The sequence below is a fragment of the Anas acuta genome, chromosome 1 (assembly GCF_963932015.1).
Source record: "Anas acuta chromosome 1, bAnaAcu1.1, whole genome shotgun sequence".
Lineage (NCBI taxonomy): Eukaryota > Metazoa > Chordata > Aves > Anseriformes > Anatidae > Anas > Anas acuta.
This window is the reverse complement of record NC_088979.1, coordinates 125264532-125288137: the sequence shown is the minus strand read 5'-3', so window position 1 is coordinate 125288137 and position 23606 is coordinate 125264532. Positions and strand designations below refer to the sequence as shown.

The following is a 23606-nucleotide window of genomic DNA, read 5'->3' as shown; positions in this document are numbered from 1 at the left end:
ACCCTTGCAGCCCCCTGCTACCAAAACCTTACCAATACACTGATGAACATGGTTTTGTGCTAGATGTAGCACAATGGGATGGTGGAGACCCCTCAGTTATCCTGGACACTTACTTTATTCTAAGCACACCACTTCCTGTAATACTGGTTCAGACCATCTGACAACCTGACAAGTTATCCTTCTGACAACTCATAGAAACTCTCCTCCCCTCCCAACATCAGTTAGTGAGCAATATTTTCAGCCTCCAAGGTCACAGAATCAGATAATGGTTTAGGCTGGAAGGGACCTTAAAGATCATTCAGTTCCAACCCCTCTGCCATGGGCCCCATCCAGCCTGTCCTTGAACACCTCCAGGGATGGAGCATCCACAGCTTCTCTGGGCAACCTGTTTCTGTGCCTCACCACCCTCATAGTGCATGATTTATTCCTTATATCTAATCTCAACCTACCCTACTCCTTGTCCAGCCCCTTGATCATATTAATGGCTCTCCTCTGGACTCATTCTATTACTTCCATGTCCTTCTTACGCTGGGAGCCCCAGAGCTGAACACAGTACTGCAGGTGGGGCCTCACAAGAGTGGAGTAGAGGGGAAGAATCAACTCCCTCGACCTGCTGACCTCTCCTCTGTTGATGCAGCCCAGGATACAGTTGGCTTTCTGGGCTGCAAGCACACATTGCTGACTCATGTTGAGCTTCTCATCAGCCAACACCCCAGGTCCTTCTCATCAGGGCTGCTTTCAATTCATTCTTTGCCCAGCCTGTATTTGTTCTGGGGATTGCCCCAGGCCAGATGTTCAACCCTGTTGGTCTTGTTGAACCTCATGAGGTTTGCACAGGCCCACCTCTCAAGTCTGTCCAGGTCCTTCTGGATGCCATTTCTTCCCTCCAGCGTGTTAACTGCATTATACAGCTTGGTGTCATTGGCAAACTTGCACTCAATCCCACTGCCCATGACACCAACGAAGATGTTAAACAGTGCTGGTCCCATCAATGACCACTGAGGAGCACCACTCGGTACTGCAGACATTGAGCTGTTGACCGCAACTCTTGGAGTGTGACCATCCAGCCAATCCTTACCAACTGAGTGGTCCATCCATCAAATCCATCTCTCCAATTTAGAGACAAGGATACCATGGGAGCCAGTTTCAAATGCTTTGCACAAGTCCAGGTAGATGATGTCAGTTGCTCTTCCCCTATCCCCCAGTGCTGTAACCCCATTATAGAAGGCCTCCACATTTGTCTGGCACGATCTGCCCTTAATGAAGCCATGTTGGCTTCATTCACCAATCAAATCCGTATTTTCCATGTGCCTTAGCATAGTTTGAAGGAGAAACTGATCCATGATCTTGCCAGGAACAGAGGCAGCCTGACTGGCCTGTAGTTTCTGAGTCTTCCTTTTTCCCCTTTTTGAAAATGGGGATTATATTTCCCCTCTTTCAGTCAGCGGGAACTTCACTGGACTGCCACGACTTTTCAAATATGATGGATAGCGGCTTAGCAACTACATCCGCCAGCTCCCTCTGGACCTGTGGATGTATCTCATCAGGTCCCATGGGCTTGTACACTTTCAGGTTCCTTAGATAGTCTCGAACATGATCTTCTCCTACAGTGGGCAGTTCATAATTCTTCCAGTCCCTGCCTTTGCCTTCTGGGGCCCAGGCCAAATCAATCATCTACAGCACAGAGACAGGGCTGGGGAGTGTTTCTCCACCCCCTGTTGACTTGCTTTTCCTTGTATCTTGCCCACATTTTGTAAGCTGCCCCCTGCTTACCAAACTTACTGTCCAGTTCATGGTCTCTCCAATGCAAACAGCAGCCTCGGATCAGCACAAAGAGATTCCTCAAAGCTCTAGAGTCAACAGTTGTCATCAGCTGGCATCAGCAGATCCACTTCACTGATACAGAGGAGCCCCTCTAACCCTGTAAAGATCTACTAGAACAGGAGGCAGAATTGTCTCAGGCATCAGAGTAAGGCAACACACAGCTCAAATACAAACAGCTGTGAACACATTATGAACAAGCCCCCAGACCAATCCAACTAACCCAAAGTGAAACCCCAATAACATATGCAATTCTTTCCCTGCAAAGAGGATAAGAAAGAGACAAAGAACCACATGTGGCAGATCTGAGTCAGGGCACCGGAAAATGCTCAGACACCATAACGATTAAGGCAATCTAGGAACCTAGACAAAATAGACTGGTTTTCTGTTCTCTTTCTCTTTTTTCCTCTCCTCTACTTAATGTGGTCCACCTCTTTCTCATTGTGACTGACTTTATTTATTTGTCCAGGAATTCATGTTTCTATTGCATTTAAATAAAGGGTCAGATTATGCACTTACAAGAAAAATGTCAAACCTCTAAAAGCCACTGAAGTTGATATAAAACTGCCTTTGACTATCATAGGACCAAAATCCTTCCTTGCTGAGGAACTATCCCAGTTACAGAGGGAGCAGGGATCAGCACCTGGTTAACTGGGCTATTTAATCCCCTCTTTTGGTTTTAACTTCAGCAGGTTGGAACAAGATGCTCACATGTTTTCTCCATGTAAGAGATTTTAAAGCAAAGAAGAGAAAGTTATATAGAACAGCCTGATTCTGAGCATTTTCATTTCCTCCTGTTTCATGATGCTAGGAGACTGCTGTTCAGTAGGCTGCCAGCAGACCTTGGCATTTCCATGACTGTGTCATTCAGCACTGTGAGGGTCATTTTTAGGTGCTCCAACTGGCTGTTTCAAGTCATTGGGGTGTCAATACCTGAAAGACACATTCAGAGGACAGGTGTTGAATCCTGTGGTTGGTGTACACCTATTCTCTGGGGATCAAATCACAGAGAAGGAGTGCTCCAGTTCCTCATACAGCAGGAGCAGACCTTAATTACCAGGCTTTGCTAGGAACATGCCAGCGAATAAGCTGCTCTGGCTGCAGGGCACCACTACTGCCTTGTCCTCATAGTAGGTGCAGCTGGTGGACAGATCAGAGATCAAACCTCCAGATGGGGCCAGCACATGGGTTTGCAGAGCGTGTGGGTACTGATAGAAACTGAAATCTTCAGTGGTTTGTGTTAACGTGCTGTCTGTGAACTGTGGTGACTGAGGAAAGATGAACTACATCCTGCTCGACCATTTTTGCCACAGATGTGGGGATTACTGGCAGCTGCAGTAAGTGAAGACAGACAGCTGAGGTGTTAACCATGTCAGAGGGCCCTGCTGGATCCCAAATCAACACCTGTATGTTTGCACCAAAAACATGCAACACTCTGCAAGGTTATTTTGCATCTGCAGGCGCTTTAACGCTATTAATAGATTGTTTTCAACTATAGTGAATCAATTCAGTCATGAGTGGGGTTAAGAGAAGGTGTTCCCAGGCCTGTCTTAGCCCCTGTTTGCATGCAGTACACAGCTGAGGTTAGAACTGGAATTTTTTGCAAAATGTTGTTCCCAACAATCACAGCAGCTCCTCCTCCTCCTTCATGGCTAAATTGTGCCAGGGAAGCGTTACTATATTGTCACAGAACAGTCTGAGTGTCTGCAGTTCTTTTGCCATGATTCTGTGGCTTTTCCCGATCTTATAGACAGGGAAGACACCCAGTCAGTAATTCAGTCCCTTTGCTGCCCACAAAGATGTGCTTCACTGCCTGGTGTGAGCTAGCTCTCCCTAGACAATCCGAAAAAAATGAACAAATATTTTTTACCTTTATACCACCACTAGCTGGTGTCAAAGCTATGCCCCGCTCCTCCACTGGATTCAATTCCTAGACAAATGACATCCAGCCGGAAAAAAAAAAAAAAAAAAAAAAAAAAAAAAAAAAGCTACTGCCTCTTACTGTTCTTCTCTTTGTCTCTTTTTCTTTCCATCTCAGTCACGTCGGCCACCTAAATATTGTTAAACAAAAGCAGATAAATCTCTTTCTTCCGTCAGGCCCAGACAAAATCCACTTGCAGATCCCGTTCCACAGCACTGGGTTTCACGGGTTACCATTCAAATGTAGAGTGGGTGCCAGCCAGGGAGCCTCAGGCTCTAACACTTGCTAATCACTCATGAATGCATGTGCAACAGCCAGTCTTGGAGGAAAGCAGAGGGTGGACCGATGGGGGTGATGGTCAGGCAACGGGGGAGTCCCTGTCGCAACCTGTGACAGGTTTGAAAGAGCAGCACCCTTTTCAGTCATCCCAACATTTCTTGTAATCAGACACTTGTCTCATAGGTGATCTGCTCTTACGGGGACTTTCTGGAGCTTAAAAAAATCTAGATGCCACAGAATTGGCACAGTGACACATTTGAGAAGTATGTGCTAACTAGAAGCGTGTGGTTCATGAGATGTATTAGGAACACAAAATTACTCACAGGCTGTGTGCCCATTTATGGCCTGCATGTATAATTACAGTCATCCACTTGGCACATGATCCTCATTAGTTCTGTTCTGATATGCATTAACAATTGTGAAAAACATGGGATCAGCCTCCGGTAAAAGATGTGGAAGAAAACAGGTGCCACAATACTCAGTGAACTCAAGAGAGCCTTCAACGTGTGATCTATCTACCAGTTCAGTGCCCTGCTGACTGCAGGTTCCCACTAGCTATGGATTTGTGGAGACTTCCCACTGAGTGGGTTGTTCGAAATTGTTCCTATCACAAAGGGGAAGAAGAGTAAAGAAACCTCAGGAAGAAAAGCTTCTGTTTCATTTCAAAGTGGAGTGTGTTTGGGGAAGAAAAGGCAAACTGCCTGATATAGAGCATCCTCTGGGAGGAGAGCATGGGAGGTGACTCATTTTGAAATTACATAGGGCCTTTGTACAATGAAAAGCACAGGACTTGGTATTCCCCTCTAGTGGTGGAAACGCCAGAAACTCAAAGAAAATATCTGAACACAGTGATCTCTATCCCATTTGTTTTTAATAAGAGGACATCTAAGTGAGCCTGTAAGAACAACCTCACTATCACTAAAAGGAAGAGGTGTGAATTTGATCAGATAATTTGATTTCTGTCTCCACGGGGGAGACAGAAATTCTATATTCCAGTTTATAGGCGCTGATAAGGAATGCTTCCTCAAACAAGTACTTACAACATAACTTCAACATTGTGTGCACGGCAGGCATGGGCACAAGAAAGGGCCGATAAAGAAGGAACAGGCCCATCATACCTCAAGAAATCTGGGTTGGCGCACTAGCCTTCTTCCCACCTGATTCTGAAACTCAGGTTTTCCTGCCCGTGCAGGGAGTCTGTTGGTTTTATGCCGTGGCTCCTCTATCCCAGTCTGCCTCTCCACAGCTAACAAAGGGCCACATCACCCAGTAATTCTCAGGTGATTGAGAGACTGGGTTGCCACTGCAAAGGAGAAGCTTTGTCCTTTTCTTGACCTGCTCCCCCAAAGAGCCAAGAGAAAGGAAAACCATATTGTAATATGAATGAAGGTCTAATTTTTGTTATTCTTTCTTGGCTGCCTTCCCTTCCACAAACACGGCATCCTGAGACCAGACTGTGAGCTGTGACCAAGCCACGGGTGGGCAGGCTGTCTGGAGCCAAGAGCTCGGTGGGTACAGAGGGCTGCAGGGCAGGATTATTTTTCCAAAATTTAACTTGAGAATTCAATGTAAAAAAAAAAAATCATAGGTGCCTGCTCGCAAGAAATGCCAGGCGAGCTCAGCAGAATACAAGGGAGGGATTTCTACCTGCCTTCCCCTTCCATGCACATGACTGACTGAGTGTGATGGCACCCAAAAAAACCTCTGAGGAGCAACAGGGCCCAGGCCGTGGCCCCCTGTTAACCACTGCCAGCTTGCTGAACACCATGAATGTGAGCAGAACAATACAGGAACTCTCATGACACTTCACAGTATTCACCAAAACACAACTGCCCCGTGTTTAAGTTAGCAACAGGAAGACAGAAGAGTACCTATCCTATATAAAATTTGAAACTACCTCTACTAGTATAACATTAACCTGCTGGTGAAAATGAGCTTAGCAGTGCTCTGAGGTAGGAACCCATGGCATTTCTGATCTAGTGGTATAAGATCCAGAGCTGGATATACACTACCAGTCATCTGCTTCTTCCCCAGCTCCAATATAAGTTTGTATCACTTCAGTGCCAATATATGTTTGTATCACTTCAGTGCCAGTTTGAGCTCCAGCCCTCTGAAGGCAGAGATTGCACTGACACTAACAGGGGCTCCTTCACAAAAGGAACTTGCAGGATGAAAACATCTTTCAGCCTTGGTCCTGTCTCATGTGTACTTAGGCCAAGAGGCCAAGACTGCTTTTAGACCTGAGCTTCTATCTCTACTCTGGAAGGACTATGGAAAAGGTTCGTTAGGACATGCTTCAGCCCAGTGCCTGGTTACGTTCACTGCCATATGCATAATAAAGCAACTTATGCTCACTTGACAAAAGCTCCAAAATATTTGGCACATCATAAACTGAGAACTACCAAACTGGAGAGTGGCCACAGGATGAAGAGGGAGGGGGTCACAACTTTTAGCTTAAGAACAAATTGCTGCTGATACTTCACCCTGTGGGGAAGAATAGGACTAAATCAGATCTGTATCATGTTGCTGTTCCTGCTGAAAACAGCAACAAAAAGAAACATGAGTGGAAACATGCTTCTGTTTTAGGAGTCATTCTCAGCAGGTATTTTTTAAATACACGTCAGCTCTACATATTCATGGGTAGTATATCCACTTTGCAGGCTGATGTTGTCACATGGCAAATGTCCCTGACCCAGTACCTTGGGGAGCTACTCAAACATATACATCTTGCTTCCTATAGCATCCTATGTGCCTGTGAGACTTATGGATTTACCTTCCCAAGGCATTTTTATGTCTACAATTTATTTTGGGGAAAACAACTGTATTTCTTTACATTAAAAAAAAATAAAAAAAATCCATCTTTAGATGGTATGATTTTATACACTCACACAAGCTTCATTTCTCCCACATAGACATTTCAAAAGATATGCCTCATAATCTGGTAAGAGGTATGGTTGGGGAGAAGGAGAAAATTGATGTCACTAGAGCGGGATATATGGAACAGAAAATAGATCGGATAGTTCAAGCATAAAAAAAAAGCAAAGGAAATGGAAGACAAAGGAGATGAGAAAATCAAAAGATGAACAAAGGCAAATGGAAAAGGATGGGTAAATGAAATCAGTTCTATGCAGGCTACAAAGCAGGTCTGTCTCTTGGAGAAAAACAGCAGCTCAACACCAAAAAATTGCAAACCGTGAGCAGTTCAGCTGCATTTTGCAACACACACACACACCAAGGGAAGGTGGGATCTGATGGTGGAGGTAGTGTTACTCCATCTGTAAAAATGTTAGTCCTGCTGTAGTTGTTCCTAGACAAGCTGTGTCACCTCTCTTGACTCAGTCTGCAGCCTGTGAGATGGCCAAGAGTGCTTCCTGCAACCTCTCACTAGTGGGCACCATCGTCTCCAGACAGGAGTCCTTGTCAATAAATACCAGAATAGTGTTTATTATTTCACGTGATGTGCACTGTAGAGGCAAACATGGAGCTCCTCAAACTGTCATTGCCAAGAAACAATCAAACAAATGATTTGGCTTGCAAATACAGCTCCCTTGACCACAGAATCCTGTGTTTTTCTCTGTCTTTGCAATGGGCTGTTGCAATGAAGTCAAACACTACCTTGCAGGTAGCATGCATATCTCCAGGGAAGCCCTATCAGCACAGGGACCATGCAGATCAGTGGCTATCAGTTCTACAACATACTATTGCGTGACCACTCTGCATGTCTGACAGAGAAACCCTTCCTGTGCATGCATGGGCTGAGTATTGCCCATGGCAATGAGCAAGCAACCTGCATGAAATATAGAACTGCAAGAACAGGGCAAGAGCCCAAGAGCAGCAAAGAGCCCGGAGCTTGCACTGCTTGCTTCAGGGTAAGAATCTGACTCTGTATTTTATTCCTCTTACTCAATTACAGCAACTTTTCCTTGCATTCCCAATTATCTCTCTGCCTGATTCTTGTCCATTAAATCACAATTAGTTAGGAATTTATCAAAAAATGGGCCCACCAAGGCCTTCTCCAGCTAAACTGCTCTGCAAAGGCACCCCAGTGTGAGCTCCTCAAAGTAAGCTCATCAGTCCCAGCAATTCCCAGCAGCTGAACAGTGGCACAAGAGAAAGTGGGCTTAGGGTAACACCTGGGGCTCATTTCTCATAATGACTCAACTGGGGTGGAGGAGATATATGGAAGGAAAGGAGATCTGTTTCTATCATCTCTAGAAGATTATTAACAGTGCAGTAATCTAGCAACTATTCCCCCTTCCTTTGGGTACAGGTAGGTGCCTGTGTCCTGTTTCTTTCACTGGGTGAGATAGGGAATTTTATGTGTCATGTGCCTTCGCGTTTACCTTTCCATAGAGTTTTTCCAGGTTTTATAATTCCTGGGCAATGAGATCCTCCCAGTAAGCTTTTAATTTCCTTAAGGGAAGTGGTAATAGTTTATTTATGGGGTGGTGGTTGTTGTTGTTGGGGTAGGAAGGAGGAAGTAGCTTAGCTTCTCTGAGCAGACCGTAGGCCTTGCCTTTAAGTGCTTAAGACCTATAAGGCTCTTTTATAGGTGTACGGCCCTCAGCTCCATAATTCCCGTGTTTTCCTGGTGTGTAGTAAAACCAAACTTTTTTATAAGCTCTGACTTCTTAAAGAAGCTAGGAAAAAAAGTGGCAAATGGTTGAGGAAAGAAGCTTGAGAAGTACATCTGTATCCCTGCAAGGCAGGCCGGCCTTCCCCAGCCTCGGGTTAGCAGCTGGAAGAGCTGGGGAGCAGCTTATCTTTCCTGGAGCCCCCTTCCCCGCAGCACAGGGTGGGCGCTCAGGGGAGTCGCCCCCTCCCCTGCCCCCGGTCCGCATTGACCGGCGGGGCGGCGGAGCGCTTATCTGCCGGCCGCGATCTGCAATGCAGACACCGACAGCCCCCGCATGCCCCGGGGGGAGGCTCCTGCCTCGCCTCCATTCTTCCCCCTTGGGTGGGGGGCGTAGGTGGGGAGAAGGAGTGTGAAACGTGGGGGCGGGGGTGCCTGCCTTGCCCGCCCGGGCCCCGAGGTGGGAGCAGGGTCCCCGCAGGGCGGGCTGAGCGCCCCCCGGAGCCACTCCCCCCCCCAATCAACCGGCTTTTAACATGACAATGGCCGTGACCGTCCCTTCCAGCCGAGGCCGGCCTGGGGAGGACATAAAGCACCCCCCGGCTCCGCCTAATGGGGTATCGGCATGCGGCAGGCGCCCGGGGCTGGGGGTGCGGGCCCGGCCATGAGCGCCCACCTGGCCATGCCGCCCTACACGCCCCTCGCCGGCGCCCTCAGGTACGGCCACTACTGCTGGCCCTCCGGCACCATGGACGGCGCGGCCGCCGAGGAGGCCCCGGTAGACCTGCTGGCCCTGCCCGCCGAGCAGAGGACGCCCAGTCACCCAGGTACGGCCGGGGGGCGACCGCTTCGGGCAGGGGCCGGGCGAGGCCACCACGTCCCGGCAGGGCATCCCTGGCTCCCGGCATCCGTGAGCCATTCGGGGAGCTGGGCGTCGACTTTGAGGTGTGAGCGCTCGCTGCTGCTTCCCTCCCCAGATGCCTCTCCAGCTTCCTCCAGCTCGGGGACGCTCGTCCAGTACACGCCGGACTCGGCCACCAGCCCCACCGCGGAGCGCCCGTCTCCACATCCCAGCTTCCAGGTCAAGGAGAAAGATGAGGGCGCAGCGAAGAAGGGCAAGAGCCGCACAGCCTTCTCCCAGGAACAGCTGCAAACCCTGCACCAGCGGTTCCAGGTCCAGAAGTACCTCAGTCCCCATCAGATCCGGGAGCTGGCAGCGTCCCTGGGGCTCACCTACAAGCAGGTGAACGTCTTGCTCTGAGCAAAGTTGCACCCCTGTTGTGGAGTGATCTTGCTACCACAACCAATTGTTGTTTTGTTGTTTGCTTTTTTTTTTCTTAGATCCCCAGAGGAGTGTCTTTAATTATCTTATTTATCTGATTGCGTATATGAGAGAGTAGAGGGTGTGAAAACTTATGACTCAGTCTTCCTCTTACTTCCCGCACTATCCTCCCACTGTGTGCAGATGTTCGGAAATAAAGGGCAGTGCTACTTAGGTTACTGCTCTGTATCAACATATGTTGTCTCTGATAAAATACAAAAAGACAGATATTTGGCACTACTTTTCTTATACGTAGTGGCACCCTCAGTCTTTCCTCAAGGAGGTGGTCTTTGCCTTGCCGGCTGCTCGTGTGTGACTGAGGCCACGAGTCACTACTGAATCGGCACTGATCTCGTCACAGTAGTGAGGTGCTGCTGTACAAGCAATGTTTCGGCAGTTGTATTGTCTTGCCTGTCTTTCAGGAAGGGTTTTTGATATGTTGAGCATGAAAGATCCCGTGGTGGCCTGAGCAGTAAGTGTGCTAGACTCAGTTTTAGTTCTACTGGTGCCTAACGTTAGCTGCTGAAACTATGCACTGTATTAGGACCCAAGCAGAAACTATTATAGAAACTAATACGTTTTTAGGATATGTACTGAGATTCAAATAAGAATGAATTTCTAATATTCTATGTCCTCTTCACTTCCAGGTGAAAACATGGTTTCAGAACCAAAGGATGAAGTTTAAACGTTGCCAGAAGGAGAGTCAGTGGGTGGAAAAAGGGATGTATTTATCACAGGTGAGAGAATTGCCCCTTTTGTTTGCTATATATATTTCCACTAGTCAGGGATCCTCTGTTCTGTGCTGAAAAGTGCATCATGTCTAAGACAGTTGTATTTCTCATGTGTACAGAACAGGTTTACAGGTTTTACAGCAGCATCTATTTTAAACCTGCACTGGCAACTGAAATAATGTTATCCACTTATTTCCAGGTTAAGAATTGGCCAGAGAGGGCCACCAAGGCCTACTCATGCTGGCTTTCTTCCCAGCATGGTGATTTGGGGATTTCTAACTTTAGATCTTATGATCTCTGTTATTATAAATCTATAGCGGGGATGATGTGGACTGAAAATAACTGATTTTGGAAAGGAGGACGTATCCAAATCAATGGACACAGGTGGTGTGCCTGCTCTTAATTACTGAACAGCTATCTCTGTCTCCCCTAGAATGGGTTTCATCAAGCTTCATACCTGGATATGACCCCCACGTTTCACCAAGGATTCCCTGCTGGTGCCAACAGAAACCTTCAGGCTGTGACCAACATGCACCAAGCTTACAGCAGTGGCCAGACTTATGGGAATGGGCAGTGCCTGTACCCATTCATGGCTGTGGAGGACGAGGGGTTCTTCGGAAAAGGTGGGACAAGCTGCAACAGCCAGCAAGCCGTAGGTTTATTAACTCAGCAAATGAACTTCTATCATGGCTACCCTACTAGTGTGGATTATGATGGCCTGCAGTCAGAAGACACCTACAGCTTCCAGAGCACCTCTGATGGTATCATGCAGTTCTCAAGCTCTCCTGTACGGCATCAGTACCAGGCCCCTTGGCATACGCTGGAGACCCAGAGTGGTTATGAGTCTTAGACCAAAGTGTTTTTCTCCCTCTTCCTGTTTTCTGTCATGGGGTTTCTAGGGTCTTGACTCAGAGATACAATTTTTATTCCTTTCTTTTGCTCCCCCCCCTCAGTTCTGGCTCTTTACTCTTGGTGGGTCTTGGTACCCTGCTGTGTTTGGCTTCTCTTCTGTTTAAAAGAATTTGTGCATAGCTAACCCTTGGCCAAGGGTGTTTTGTGCATAGATAATCCAAAACTGCATTCATGGAGGGGGATGTGCAATGCCACAGCCAGGAGCAGCAGAGATGGTGAAGGTTGATGTTTACTGTCCAAGACCTACTCTGCTGCCTCTTTAGCATGTGATTCTCTGATCCTTGCCCTGTGTTTTGCATCAGGATTTTGCTGGAGAAGACTTTTCTTGCACTTCTGCAAGAAATACCGGCTGTAACCCAGAATGTATCTTTCTGTCTTGCCTTTTGCTAATACCTCAGACAGCTGATAAGTTCATCTGGGTCCTCCCATTCTTCACTGAAAAGCTAAAAGATCATCTGATCTCAGATGGCTTTGATCCAAAGTTACTCTTCTCCTCCTGGAGAGGTCAGCATCTGCCTATTCCTTGCCTGGTACCTTCCTGTGTACATCAGGGGGATTGAGAGGAGGAGCAGAAGAAAGAGAAGTGGAGAAAAGTATTTCTGATAGTTGAAATGGAAACTTTCTCCATAGTTTCCAGAGCTGCTAACTTCTTTGTGCCTGTCAAATCATTCACAGTGGATCTCTGGAACTGTTCCTTTGCAGTTCAGATCTTGCCTTCCTTAATCTTTCTGCTGAGATACTGTTGGCTTGTCTCAACTTGAATATTGCAGAGGGTATCCCAAAGTGCCATTTCTGTGTGAGGTGGTGAGAACGGTTTTACTTATCTGTATGTCATGGTTCACTAGCACTTCATGAACACAGTGACAATACCATGGCACTCTTCTCAGGGGTAGAGATGGCCAGCTACTTAAAAGAATGCTAGGTGGTAGAATTGTAGAAGCCTGTCTGCCACTGCTCAAGAACACAAAATGAGCTGGCAAGAGTAAATTGTAAAAGCATAAATAATTTTTGGTATTGTTGTCACTAGTGCACATTTTTTTTACTGCAATCCTGTATTTTAATGTATGCATGAGGATTGTATGTCATAGTTAAACTCACTGCAAGGGAGATGAATATTTGTTGTGTTCCAGTTTCATTTTTCTAAGTGTATTTTCTTGCAGTGATTTTGAGGATGTTCTTATGGTTATGTGCATGTTGTCTTTTATTATTTGGCATCTGCTTAATGTTTTTATATACTTGTTTGAGTTGAAAATAAATGACTTTATTTTAATGCCTAAACGGTGTTGCCAGCTTGCATCTTTCACCAGAACAGCGTTTTAAGGGAATGGTGGTTCTGTTCCTCTGGAAGTACTGGGGAAAGGACGGAAAAATCCCATTGTGTTTGTCCCAGAAGTAGGAACCAGCAGCTGCTTAAAGGGAGTAAATCACAGAGTCATCAACCTTGACTTCCATAAGCAGGTGTGTTGCCTAGTGCAAGGGGGACTCCAGGAGTAGGCAACTGGGTTGCTAGCAATGATTAAGAGTAACTTTAGGTATGAGGGATACTCAGTTCAGTTGGGAGTGAGAAAATGCATTTTGAGATTTCTATATCTCCTTGCTTCTGCTGCTCCAGGTATGGTCTAGAAGTACTGCCTTATTCAGGCTACAGCCCTCTGGGGATTCCTGTCCTAACCTTATGTATACCAAACTTGTAGATTATTATTTTTTTTAATAGGAGTAACTGAATCCTGCCTTCAGCACTGAAACAGAACTTGATTCCTTCCCCTCTTTGCCTTGAGACTATTTCTTGCTGCTTAGCAACTGGGAGCTGGTACACATGGGGCTCTTGCACTAGAGCAGCGTCAGCAACCAGCAGTTTAGAGGCTCACTGACCCTCTTCCTGCTCAGTGAGTTTCAGCTGGCTGTTGAGCATTACCTTTCCTACATGCTTATTAGCTCAAACATGTGCAAAACCATCTGTGGCTGAGGTATGCAAGCCTTCATGGGTAGTAGTGCTAAGGAGGGGAAAAAAAAAGCACTGGTTTGTCTTCAAACCCTTAGGTTACTGCTGTATTAATACAGGCAAGCTCCTGTTAATGGCCATAGTCTGAACTAGCAAAAGCGGTATGTTTGGGTTCAATTCCAGGCTCTTTAATTTACAATATACCACAGATGCTTTTCATCTGTCTGAAGGGTAGTTCAATATGTATTCCCACTGAGCACAGGAGGGTAAAATGGCAGCTGACTGCTCAGATTGCCACAGGTCCTTTGCTGCATAGAACCTGCTTGCTTGTATAGATGCCAAAGCATGTGTAATTTCCTTTTGCAATGCTGTAAGACTCTGCTTCCAGGGCATAAAGTAGGATATGTGCAGAAAGGTGAGGGATTGGGCACTTGAGGCTGTAGGGGAAGAAAGGCTGACTTGTATGCGTATGAGCTGCTGACCTTCAACAGCAGAAAAAGGGAAGTCTGGCCAGCAAGGAGAAATAACAGGCTTATACTGCTCCCTGTACCTGTATTACAAAATGGATCCTTACAAGTCTGACTTGAGTCTTGTATTCTAACATGTTTAGATGAACTCTGGATACTGCTCTAGCAGCAGTGCTAGTTTCAATGACAGCATTGCTTGAAAGAACAGAAAACCATGCATCTGTAAAAGTCCTGGCTACCAAACCAGTTGCATTTCACCTTTATTTTTTTTAATAACTATTTTTTAAGGTGCAAACCTGAGGTCTAAGAAATATACATGATACATAAGTCTTTGCAGAAAGATAGCAGAGAATTCTTGCTACAAATTACCTGTGTTGTTTTAGTATGTTTTTCTTCCATGTTTCCGCCCCAAGGGTAAGGAGGTGAGGGTGCTAGTAGGCAAATAATTGCTGGTAGATGTCCTGCAGAAATAGGTAAGATTGTTCTCAACACACCTATTGCTTAAATAGCTTTGGGGCTGTTTGCTCTGCATGCTGTGGTTTAGTTACTGCATTTACCTTGGAATTGTTCTGCAGAAATGGAGTGTTCCTTCATGGGTACATTATTCCCTTGGTTGCTCAGCCCCCAGGCCGCGTGCAGGTTTGGCAAGTGCACGTAGTTGCAGAGCTAGAGGGAAGATGCAAAGTGGCTGTTGGAATTCTGGAATGTGGGCTGGGAAGGACCCAGGATCAGGTAGCTGTGGAATGACACTGGACTTGGTCTTTTCATGCTGCTGGAGGTCTGTTACCTTGACATGCTTGAGCTACCCCAACTTGTGAAACAGCTGCACAGGTAATTGCAGCACTACTACCAAAAGTAGTGGAGATACAACTAATCCCTTGAGACTGGTATTTCCTAGCAGGTTTATAGTAGCTCTTCAAAGGAAGTAAGTGCATGTCAAAAAAAAAAAAAAAAAGCCTTATCTTTGTGGGATGCATTACATCTCTGCTAGCACTGCCACATCTTCTTGTGGCTGTGCTGTGAAAATGTGATTTCTGCAAACATGATTTGCTTGCTAGCAAATCTTACTAGGATCCAGCTGTAAGCTCACATGGAGTATTGAGAACAATCTCACCTGTTTCTGCAGGACACCTACCAACAAATATCTGGCTGCTGGCATCCTCACTTCCATGTCAAGCTTGATACGTATTACAGCATGTGGGGTAAGCTGCACTTTCAGAATCTCTGCAGGGTCAATGCTCTAGTTTGTTGAATCCCATCCAAACTGAACAAATTAAATCTAGTGCAAGCTATGTAGGCTAGGTTTTATCTCCTAATTTACTGGGTCCCAGCCTTAGCTGTCCTATAGGCAAAATAACAAGTAGGTAGTGTGGTGCAAGCAACCTCATTCCTTGCTCTCTCTGTCAATGTGGCCTGCAGCTATGTTTTACAAGCTACATATTTCTTCTGAGTGGCCCATGAGCAAGGGCTCACAGCCCTAGTTATCTCTGCAGTGCAGATAAAAGGTGTGACCTTTAATAGGTTCTTCCCTGCAGGCATTAGTAAGTGTTATATTTAGTCATCCAACTACCCTGCATGACTCAAACACTGAGCTACCATAACTTTGGAAATTTTCAGTAAAGCGTTGGCACACATCTCTTGCTTGGCCTATCATAACTAGCCAAAAGCATCTTAACCAATACCAAGCAGGTCAAGAGGCACAAAGGACCCAAAATCATGGCACTGAGCTTAAAAGCTTTTCCTTTCTTGTAAGGGCCACATTACCTTCATGCCTCCAAAGTTTTGAAGAGCACCCTCGTGTCACCTGTGAATTTCTTTCATAAAAACAAGACTAGAATTAATTTCTCATGTTTAATGAGAAATACCCTGCTCGTGCACAGGGTATGTCTCCAGCTGCTGGGCTGTATCTGAATCACTAAATCTTTTAAATATCACAACACTGGCACTGCTGCCTGGGCTGAGCACTAAGACGCAGGCAAGTGAACCATTGCCAGATAATGAGGAAAGACTCAACTTTTTCACCTACAACTGTGTTTATTAGGATGACATGGAAAGGTTGCAGATAATATTCAGGGTAACTGCAAAGGAGCTGATAACTGATGTTATTGTACCGTGCCTTGAGATGTTAACCAGCATCTTAAAGCTGGCTTTCAGTTAAGCAGACCCAATTGATCCCCACCCTTCTGATGGTGTAGTGGTTGAAAGAACAAGTCTTTCTTGAGCAAAAGCACTTGGTGGGAGCAGGAGAGGTGTGGGGTGTGGGACTGTGCTTCAAAATGAAATGAAATTATCTGAGTCAAAATCGATCTTCCAGAAAGCCCTATTTTTTCCAATTCACCCAGTTTACAGTACACAGCCCTATAAAAAGTGTAGCCCTGCATACAGTGTAGCTGTACAACTCAAAGGGTCAGAGAGTGGCTACATGAGGGAATGGAGGTAGGAACAAACAACTGTGAGGCATAGAAAAGCAAAACAGCAGATGGCCACACATACTATTCCAGTCTCAGACAACAAGTACTTTCATCTTATACTCATTTTCTTAACCATGACAGCTATTTCACATTAAGATAAAGTCATTTTTATCAGAGTCTGAGAGAAAACCTTTGATTCAGGGAAGTGGGACCCTGCTATTAAATATACTTTGATACACACATCTGTTTTTAGGTACTTAGATATCCATGCAGTATTAAAGTTAGAAATGATAGTACCACCGTGTCTTAGTCTTATTATGAAATATTGCTGGGTAGGAGAGATTTTTAAAGTAGGTGGGAGTTACCTTTCTGTCCCTCTGATTCTAGATATCTGGTCTTGCCAAGAACCATGAAGCTGATCCACTGATAAAAAAGGAAAAATATCTGTTTATAGTTTCAGATTCAAATCAGTAATAACAATAGAATATGGTTGCTATGGCTATTTATTCTCCATCTGGGTTTCATTGCCTGGTTATAAAGAGAAAAAAATGCAGAAAAACACGTAATCCACCTGAAAAAAGTATTTTATTTTCCAAATTAAATGCACTTTTATTTTTTCTCAAGAGGAAACAAGGAAAGATAGAAGAATGAGCTTATTTATCATTTTGATGCTTATAAGATCATCTCAATACCCTCTCTGCAAGCAGCTTGTCAAATCTCCCTTCATTATGCATTTCTTCACTCCTATGACTTGTGGTTAACCTACAGAACTGGTGGTCTAACCATCAGGTGGATGCCCGTTGTGTGACAACAGCTTATCCACTGTCACTGAAAAGTATGCGACTAGCACCTCTACAGACAGCCCACATCTTTGTGTGCTCTGTACAGTGATGTGTGTACATGAGGTCCCCAAAGGAATCTTTGCCTACTCTGAGATAAGGTTCTGAGGTCCATAATTTGGAAGACCTAGGAGACAGTCTAGTCAGCCAGACCTTGGGCATATGAGGTAAGGGGATTTGGCTATATTTGCCAATAAAGAACTGTGTGTGCGTGTGCATGTGTATGTGTAAAGGCATATGAATGAAGGGCTATATGTATGCTTATGTGCTAGCACTTGTGTGTCTGGGCATGCCTGCAGGCAAACGTTTGGATGCCAAAATTGGTTCTAGGGGCATCATGTGATGCCCCTGAGTTGGAAATTACATTAATAATGAAGGAAGAGATGAGAATAAGATTTGCTTGTGAGGTACCCAAGTTCCCCCCACACACACAATGCTTAGGAATGATAGAGATGGTAGCCAGCAGTGGTTGGGAATGATGCCCCCATGGGCGCTGAGTGGTGAAAGTTACAGCCATCACCTGTCTTTGTGCCCGGATATTCCACGCTGCCAGGACAGCTGTGATAAAAGTCTACTTTGTGCTGGGCAATGAAGCCCACCGTCTGCTGGACGCTGCAGGTGCCCCCACCTTTGCCAAAGACTCCTCCATCCTCGCTGGTCACAATCGCGTAAGCGTTCTGCCCTGCTCCGTAGTGCTGGCGGGGAGAAGACACTGTTTGGATGTTGCTGGCTGCATTGATCGGGTAGCCCTGGTGGAATTTGGGGTGCATATCCAGGTAAGTACTTGGCTGGAAGCTGTTCTGAAAAGGAAAGACAGTGAATCAAAACACAACATCTTGCACTGGTGTCCACAGACATGACACAGAATCACAGAATCATAGAATGGTTCAGAAGGAATCTTAAAAATCATCTAGTTCCAACACCCTTGCCATGGGCACAGACACCTTCCACTAGAGGGACTTCTGTCCCTTCGCATTTCACATTGTTTCTTGATCAGCAGCAGTGGGATGGCAGGGCAAGAAGATTCATATCCATCTCCATAGCTCTGGTATGGATATGCAGTCAAATGCAATATTTAATATGCAATATTTAAGGAACACAATCATTCTCTGGAAGCATTTAAGTAGCACAGTCAGCCCATTGCCAGGCTACCAACAGGGCATTGGAGAGCCGTGCCAAGTCTGTGCCTCTGTGCAAACCAGAAGGCATGGTGTGTTGTACCTGTACCTATACGGTTACATTGCCCACGTGTTCTTACTTGCGTGAGGCACTGAGCCCGAGCAGTCCACAGGATATGCTTCTGGCACCTTTTCAGCTTCATCCTCCTGTTCTGGAACCAAGTCTTCACCTAGATGGGGAAGGAAGACCAGAGAAAATATCAGCAAAGAAGAGGGAGTAGTGACTGTTATCAGATTTACAAGCAGCAAAGAATCAGGGGAGAGTGGTCAGATGGCATAGATATATGGGGAGCAGCAGACAAAGCCCTTTAAGTGTTCCCTGGGGTTATTGCCAAGGGAGATGTCTGTCTAGCAGCCTCAGCAGGTGGCTAGTGCATCTGCATGTGGGCAGGGGGTGGAGGGGGCGGCATTATAGCCCTGTGTCAGTCACAGTTGTGACATACAAACTCATTGCAGTCACGGACAGCAATGACTGCTGCAAATTAAACCCACCCCCGTCTCCATAAGCCCCCTGCACTACAGGAAAATTTCTGAAACACTGTTTCTGCAGGAAACCAGTGGATAGGTGTGAGCAAAGTGAAACACTTGCTTCTTGTATCCCGTAGTTTCAGAATTCAAAGCTCCTAGCAAGGGTGAATTCCAGACCATTTTCCCCCAGGGCTGTGTCTGGGCTCTGAGAGCAGCCTTTGCAAGGATGTTGATTGAAGGAAATAGCAGACTGTCCCGCCAGCCCTGTCCCTGACAGAACCAGTTCAGTATGTGGGTGCCTGCATGTGCATATACAATGCATATATGAATATTTTAGTCCCAGGGCATCCAGGGACATCCAGGCCATCGTGCCTAGTTCTGATATCCAAATGCCAGGCAGAGTTTGGAGTTGTAACTTCATGTAATTGTATGGTTATTTTTTCTTTGTACCAAACAGCAGATTGATAAATGCATTTGTAATTCTACTGCAAGTGTTGGCAGCAGTCCCCTTAAGTGATCCCTCACTGGGGAGGCCCAAGTCAGGTGCCACCGACTCTCCTGTCCCCCAGAAGTGCTTCAGATATCTGGGGACAAATAGGCAGGGCAGTGACTGATACGTAGCACCTTTGCCTCTGCCCTCTGCTGGCGACTTGCTTTTCCATCCTGCCACTGCTTTATGTGACTATTCAGCCACTGTGTAACTGATATACCATGGGTCAAAGCCTCCACGTTCACCTGCTGGTAGGTGAGCCCCAGGGCCACTGCCAGCTCCCGGATCTGATGGGGGCTGAGGTACTTCTGGGCCTGGAACCGCTGGTGCAGGGTTTGCAGCTGCTCCTCAGAGAAGGCTGTGCGGCTCTTGCCCTTCTTGACTGTCCCCATGACATCTTCTCTGCCTTTCTGAGGCTTAGCAGTAGGTTGTGGGGATGAGGATGCTGAATGTGGACTGGTGGCTGAGTCTGGCATGAACTGGCTGAAATTCCCAGAACTGGAGGAAGCCGGGGAAATTTCTAGAAATAAAAAGAGAGTGGCAGAAGGTATATAAGACATAATGTACAGCTGAATGGATATGAGCACACTCCCTACGTGTTATGGCATGAGATCAGCACTCCTTGTCTACCTGAAAGAAGCCTGCTTCAGGCAAAGGTCTGTGTCACACATCTACCTTCATGGATCTGTGAGAACAGAGAAGCCTACTGACAGTGAGCAGTTTTCCAGCTCAGACTTCCAGGATGTCCACAGTTCCCTTTCATCAGGTGAAAAAGTCAGGGCACAGAAGAGAGAATGCTGCACATTGGCTCACAGTGTAATTATTATCCTTCAAAAGGCCCCAGTAATTTTTCAGATTCAGGTGGTTTAAAGAAGTCTAGTCATGACTGTACATAGAGATTTGGGTTGGTAACTGGCCTCCCCAAAACTGTCTGCCCAGGAATCTCAAGGCACTTGATAGGCAAGGAAATCTCCATTCCCAAGATGTATGTTGGGGCAGAACAGTCAATGCTTACAGCGAGGGGGGGTTTACAGGTGGAGAGTATCAGAGCCAGACCTTGGATATTATATCACTCCAGTGGCTCCTAGTGCTGGAAACAAATGTGCAGATGAAGATATTTGGGAAGCCTTATGCCAAGAACAAAGGAGAGAGATTTGACACAGAGATGGGGTAGGAGAAAGGAAAAGTGAGCATGTGAGACAGGGAAGACTCAGAAACCCTGTACTGGAGACACTGGGGACAAAATTCAAAAGTGCAGAGGAAGCTGTCTCAGCCCCTTCTCATTTGTCCTGTTAAAAGTCCTAAGGGGGTCTCTGCTGAAGGACAAAGCTAAGATAAAGATCTAAAGGAAAAACTTCCTAAACAAGCTGGGCCACTTTTCTAGACAAAAGCTTCCAAGATGCAAAGTCATTCAGGCTGCCTGAATAGGAAAATGTTAACAAGAGAGATTACCCCCAGCATCTTTCTGTCAGGTGCCTGGTTGCTGAGGCCTGTGACAGGCTGAGATCTTCTCAAGACAATCCTGACTGTCTGTGAGGCCAGTCTTCCCCCTTCCCATACCTGCAAGGATAAATCTGTCCATTTCTCCTTCCTCCAGCAACTCCTCTACAAACCCTTCTGCATACCCCATGCCCTCTCTTCCTACTGACATTTCTGGAGAGACGAGCTGCAGTGAATGTGCAGTGCAATTTTCAGTACACAGCCTCTCTCCAGTAGCTCCCGATCTCCTTCCTAGCCATCTTGAGAGCTGTAACTTTGAATCCCATTGAGACATCCTCCTCATCCTCCTGAACACACATCTCAACCCAATCACTGATTACCTTCCTGAGGAATGGGCTCCTTGGCCTAAGCTGAGGGGTTACTAAGCAACACTAAAAATTTTCTGGGCTTCAGAAGGGAGGGCCATGTCTGTGGTATCTTTTCCCTTGATGCTCTCCTGGCAGAGACACAAGCTGTCCTCCCAGGGCCTGCCATTCCACAAACAGGCGTGGAACAGACACAAACACAAAAACTTAAGACAGGCACAACTTCCACAAGCCCTTGACTTTTATGTAGGCCTTCGCTCCCCCAGCTGGCCTCTCTCTGAAGAAAGAAGAAACACTCACTGAAGGAGAGTGTTTGAACCCAAGTAGCCACTAGCACCTCTGCCCAAGGCTGTAGCTCTCCATGGCATCTGACAGCTCAAAACAGGCACCCTGAAAACTCACTCTTCTCTCTTCTCTCTTACCCATTGCAAGAGTGTTACCCTGCTGACCACACAGTGAGGCTGGGTGAAGATCTGATTTTATCAGACTTTTATCAGCCATTCTGTTGCCACTCACCAGGGTGGGGAAGGAACAGAAAGCATAGAAAATGTCACTGAGGTGGAGCGAGGCTGGAACTTTTTTCAGAGAGGGAGAGGCAAAGAGACAAGAGCACAGAAAGGTGAGGGGAATAGAGAGAGGAAAATGACAAACTGAAAGAAATGGAGAGGGACAACATTTGGTGTGAAGGGAGCAGATTTCCTGGCACAGTGATTCAGGTCATAACTTGCCAAAGAACAAGCTTAATGAGCACACGAAGGCCACACAAGGAGTTTGTAAGAGGCCAGGGGACTCCCTGAGCACTGCTACCTTTGGGATGTGTTGCTCCAAAGCACATGACAGCATTTGCCTAAAAAGAGGCCCAGATATTCCTTCCCTGATAGCCACAAATTCCACGACAACATGCCTTTGCACTGTCTTAGCCCGGAGCACAGAACTGCCTGTACCTGAAGTCCCTGGTGAGATTTAGGAAACCAGTTCACAGGCACCACTGAAACGCACTGTGTAGAGGTGAAGTGACAGCCAAAGGCCATCCTTCTCACCTGCCACATGGATTTTTGCCCAGCTCACATATAAGAAATCCAAGGCAAGGAGAAAAAAAAAAAAAAAAAGATCTGCTCAAAGTGGTTACGCAAGTGGCTGAAGTGGGGCCACAGGTACCCTGACAGAAGCATCTTACCTGTTGTCTGCCTGTGTTCTCCTGCCTCCGGAGATGGACTGGCACTGGCTGCTGCTGCTGGCCCGGCCGAGACGGGGACATGTCCTGTGTCCCCTGCTGAGCTCCAGCAGAACTCCAGGTACCCCATGCCGGACCCGCCGGGGTAAGCCTGGTAGGGGGGCAGAGCCAGCTGAGCACACATGGGGGGGCAGGTGGAGGGGTGGTTCCCCTGCCTCCCAAGAGATGCCACCTCCGCTTAGGGGGCAGGTGTCACCGGCAAGCTGCGGTAGCCCCGAAGTATAGACAGGCAGATGCCTTTATAGCTCGCTGTCCCCTGCCTGGGACTGCAATATCTATCATCATCGGCTTCTCGAGGCTCTTTGTCATGCTAAAGAGGGCTGATTGGTGGGGTGGGGACGGAACAAGGCAGAGGGAGGGGGAGGAGGGGGCACACATGGCATCAGGGCTAAAGTATGTCCCCTACGAATTCTTCCCGTTCTGCAGGTCCCTCAGTCACACCTGAGCAGGTCTGTGATCCAGAGCCCCAGAAAACCCCATCCTGTTTGGTTCTTTGGGCTCAGCTTAAACCGTCCCATCACAAAATAATGCCATGAGGGTGGATGTCCTGTAGAAGAGAGCTGCTCACTACACTGGAAGAACAAACTCATCTCCACTGCAAGGAAGTGGATGGAAGGTGGATCTGGTGCTGGTCTGCAGTGTAAACCCAAGCCCAGGTTACAGTTTATGTGTGGGGGGGTCTGAGACCTTTGCTTTGGGGCTCGCGCCACACTGGCATCCCCACAAGACACCCACACCCACACTGCCTCCTGACCTAGCAGCACTTCCCAGACTCTCAGTGTAGGAGGCTCAGGGGTACAATCAGAAGATATCTTTTCACAATTATACGCAGGTAAGGAAAGGTTTAATACAGGTGAGGTCCACGGCTAACAGATTTGCTCCTCCATGGCCCTTCAAAGGCACATCCTTTTGGTTGCATAGTATTGTCTGTGGCCTTTGTCAGGCTGCCCCAGACTGGTTGGAGTAAAGATGAAGTGGGTTCCCTAAGGCAGTGTTAGCGGTTTGCTGACACATGGCTGATCCAAGGAAGACAGGCACCTGCAAAACTGTTCATTAAATAACTAGAGGTAATTGAGTGAGCCACAGAAGACAGCAATGGGATAGTGGGCTGCTCTGCTCTGTGGGCTTGCTCCAGTCCTTCACCCTCCATATGTTTTGGTCTACCTAAGCTTAGGAAGATTTGACTAGTTTCATTTCAAGCTACACTGGAATTC

General features: G+C 46.7%; 2 protein-coding genes across 3 annotated transcripts; one reads left to right on the top strand and one right to left on the bottom strand.

The window, feature by feature from the left end:
* Positions 1-8137: 8137 nt before the first annotated feature.
* Positions 8138-12836, top strand: LOC137865751 (homeobox protein NANOG-like). 2 transcript variants are annotated; one of them, XM_068701130.1, is made up of 5 exons: positions 8138-8291; positions 9312-9421; positions 9572-9837; positions 10563-10652; positions 11080-12836. In XM_068701130.1, exons 2-5 carry the CDS (start codon positions 9343-9345, stop codon positions 11494-11496), a joined length of 852 nt encoding a protein of 283 aa, XP_068557231.1. In that variant the 5' UTR covers positions 8138-8291; positions 9312-9342; the 3' UTR covers positions 11497-12836. The 2 variants fall into 2 exon arrangements, with proteins under 2 accessions (XP_068557231.1, XP_068557225.1); XM_068701124.1 differs by having other exon boundaries at positions 8151-8291; positions 9229-9421.
* A 4108-nt stretch (positions 12837-16944) lies between these two features.
* Positions 16945-22694, bottom strand: LOC137865744 (homeobox protein NANOG-like). Its single transcript, XM_068701110.1, has 4 exons — positions 22336-22694; positions 19599-19873; positions 18476-18565; positions 16945-18017 (listed from the first exon to the last, which is right to left on the bottom strand). Exons 1-4 carry the CDS (start codon positions 22514-22516, stop codon positions 17655-17657), a joined length of 909 nt encoding a protein of 302 aa, XP_068557211.1. The 5' UTR covers positions 22517-22694; the 3' UTR covers positions 16945-17654.
* Between the last annotated feature and the right edge of the window lie 912 nt (positions 22695-23606).

Coding starts and splice junctions, on each gene's coding strand:
- LOC137865744 (XM_068701110.1), bottom strand. CDS start 22,516: ATGTGTGCTCAGCTGGCTCTGCCCCCCTACCAGGCTTACCCCGGCGGG. Junction 19,874..22,335: donor AGAACACAGGCAGACAACAG/GTAAGATGCTTC, acceptor TTTTATTTCTAG/AAATTTCCCCGGCTTCCTCC. Junction 18,566..19,598: donor TGGGGCTCACCTACCAGCAG/GTGAACGTGGAG, acceptor TTCCCCATCTAG/GTGAAGACTTGGTTCCAGAA.
- LOC137865751 (XM_068701124.1), top strand. CDS start 9,259: ATGAGCGCCCACCTGGCCATGCCGCCCTACACGCCCCTCGCCGGCGCC. Junction 9,838..10,562: donor TGGGGCTCACCTACAAGCAG/GTGAACGTCTTG, acceptor CTTCACTTCCAG/GTGAAAACATGGTTTCAGAA. Junction 10,653..11,079: donor AAGGGATGTATTTATCACAG/GTGAGAGAATTG, acceptor TGTCTCCCCTAG/AATGGGTTTCATCAAGCTTC.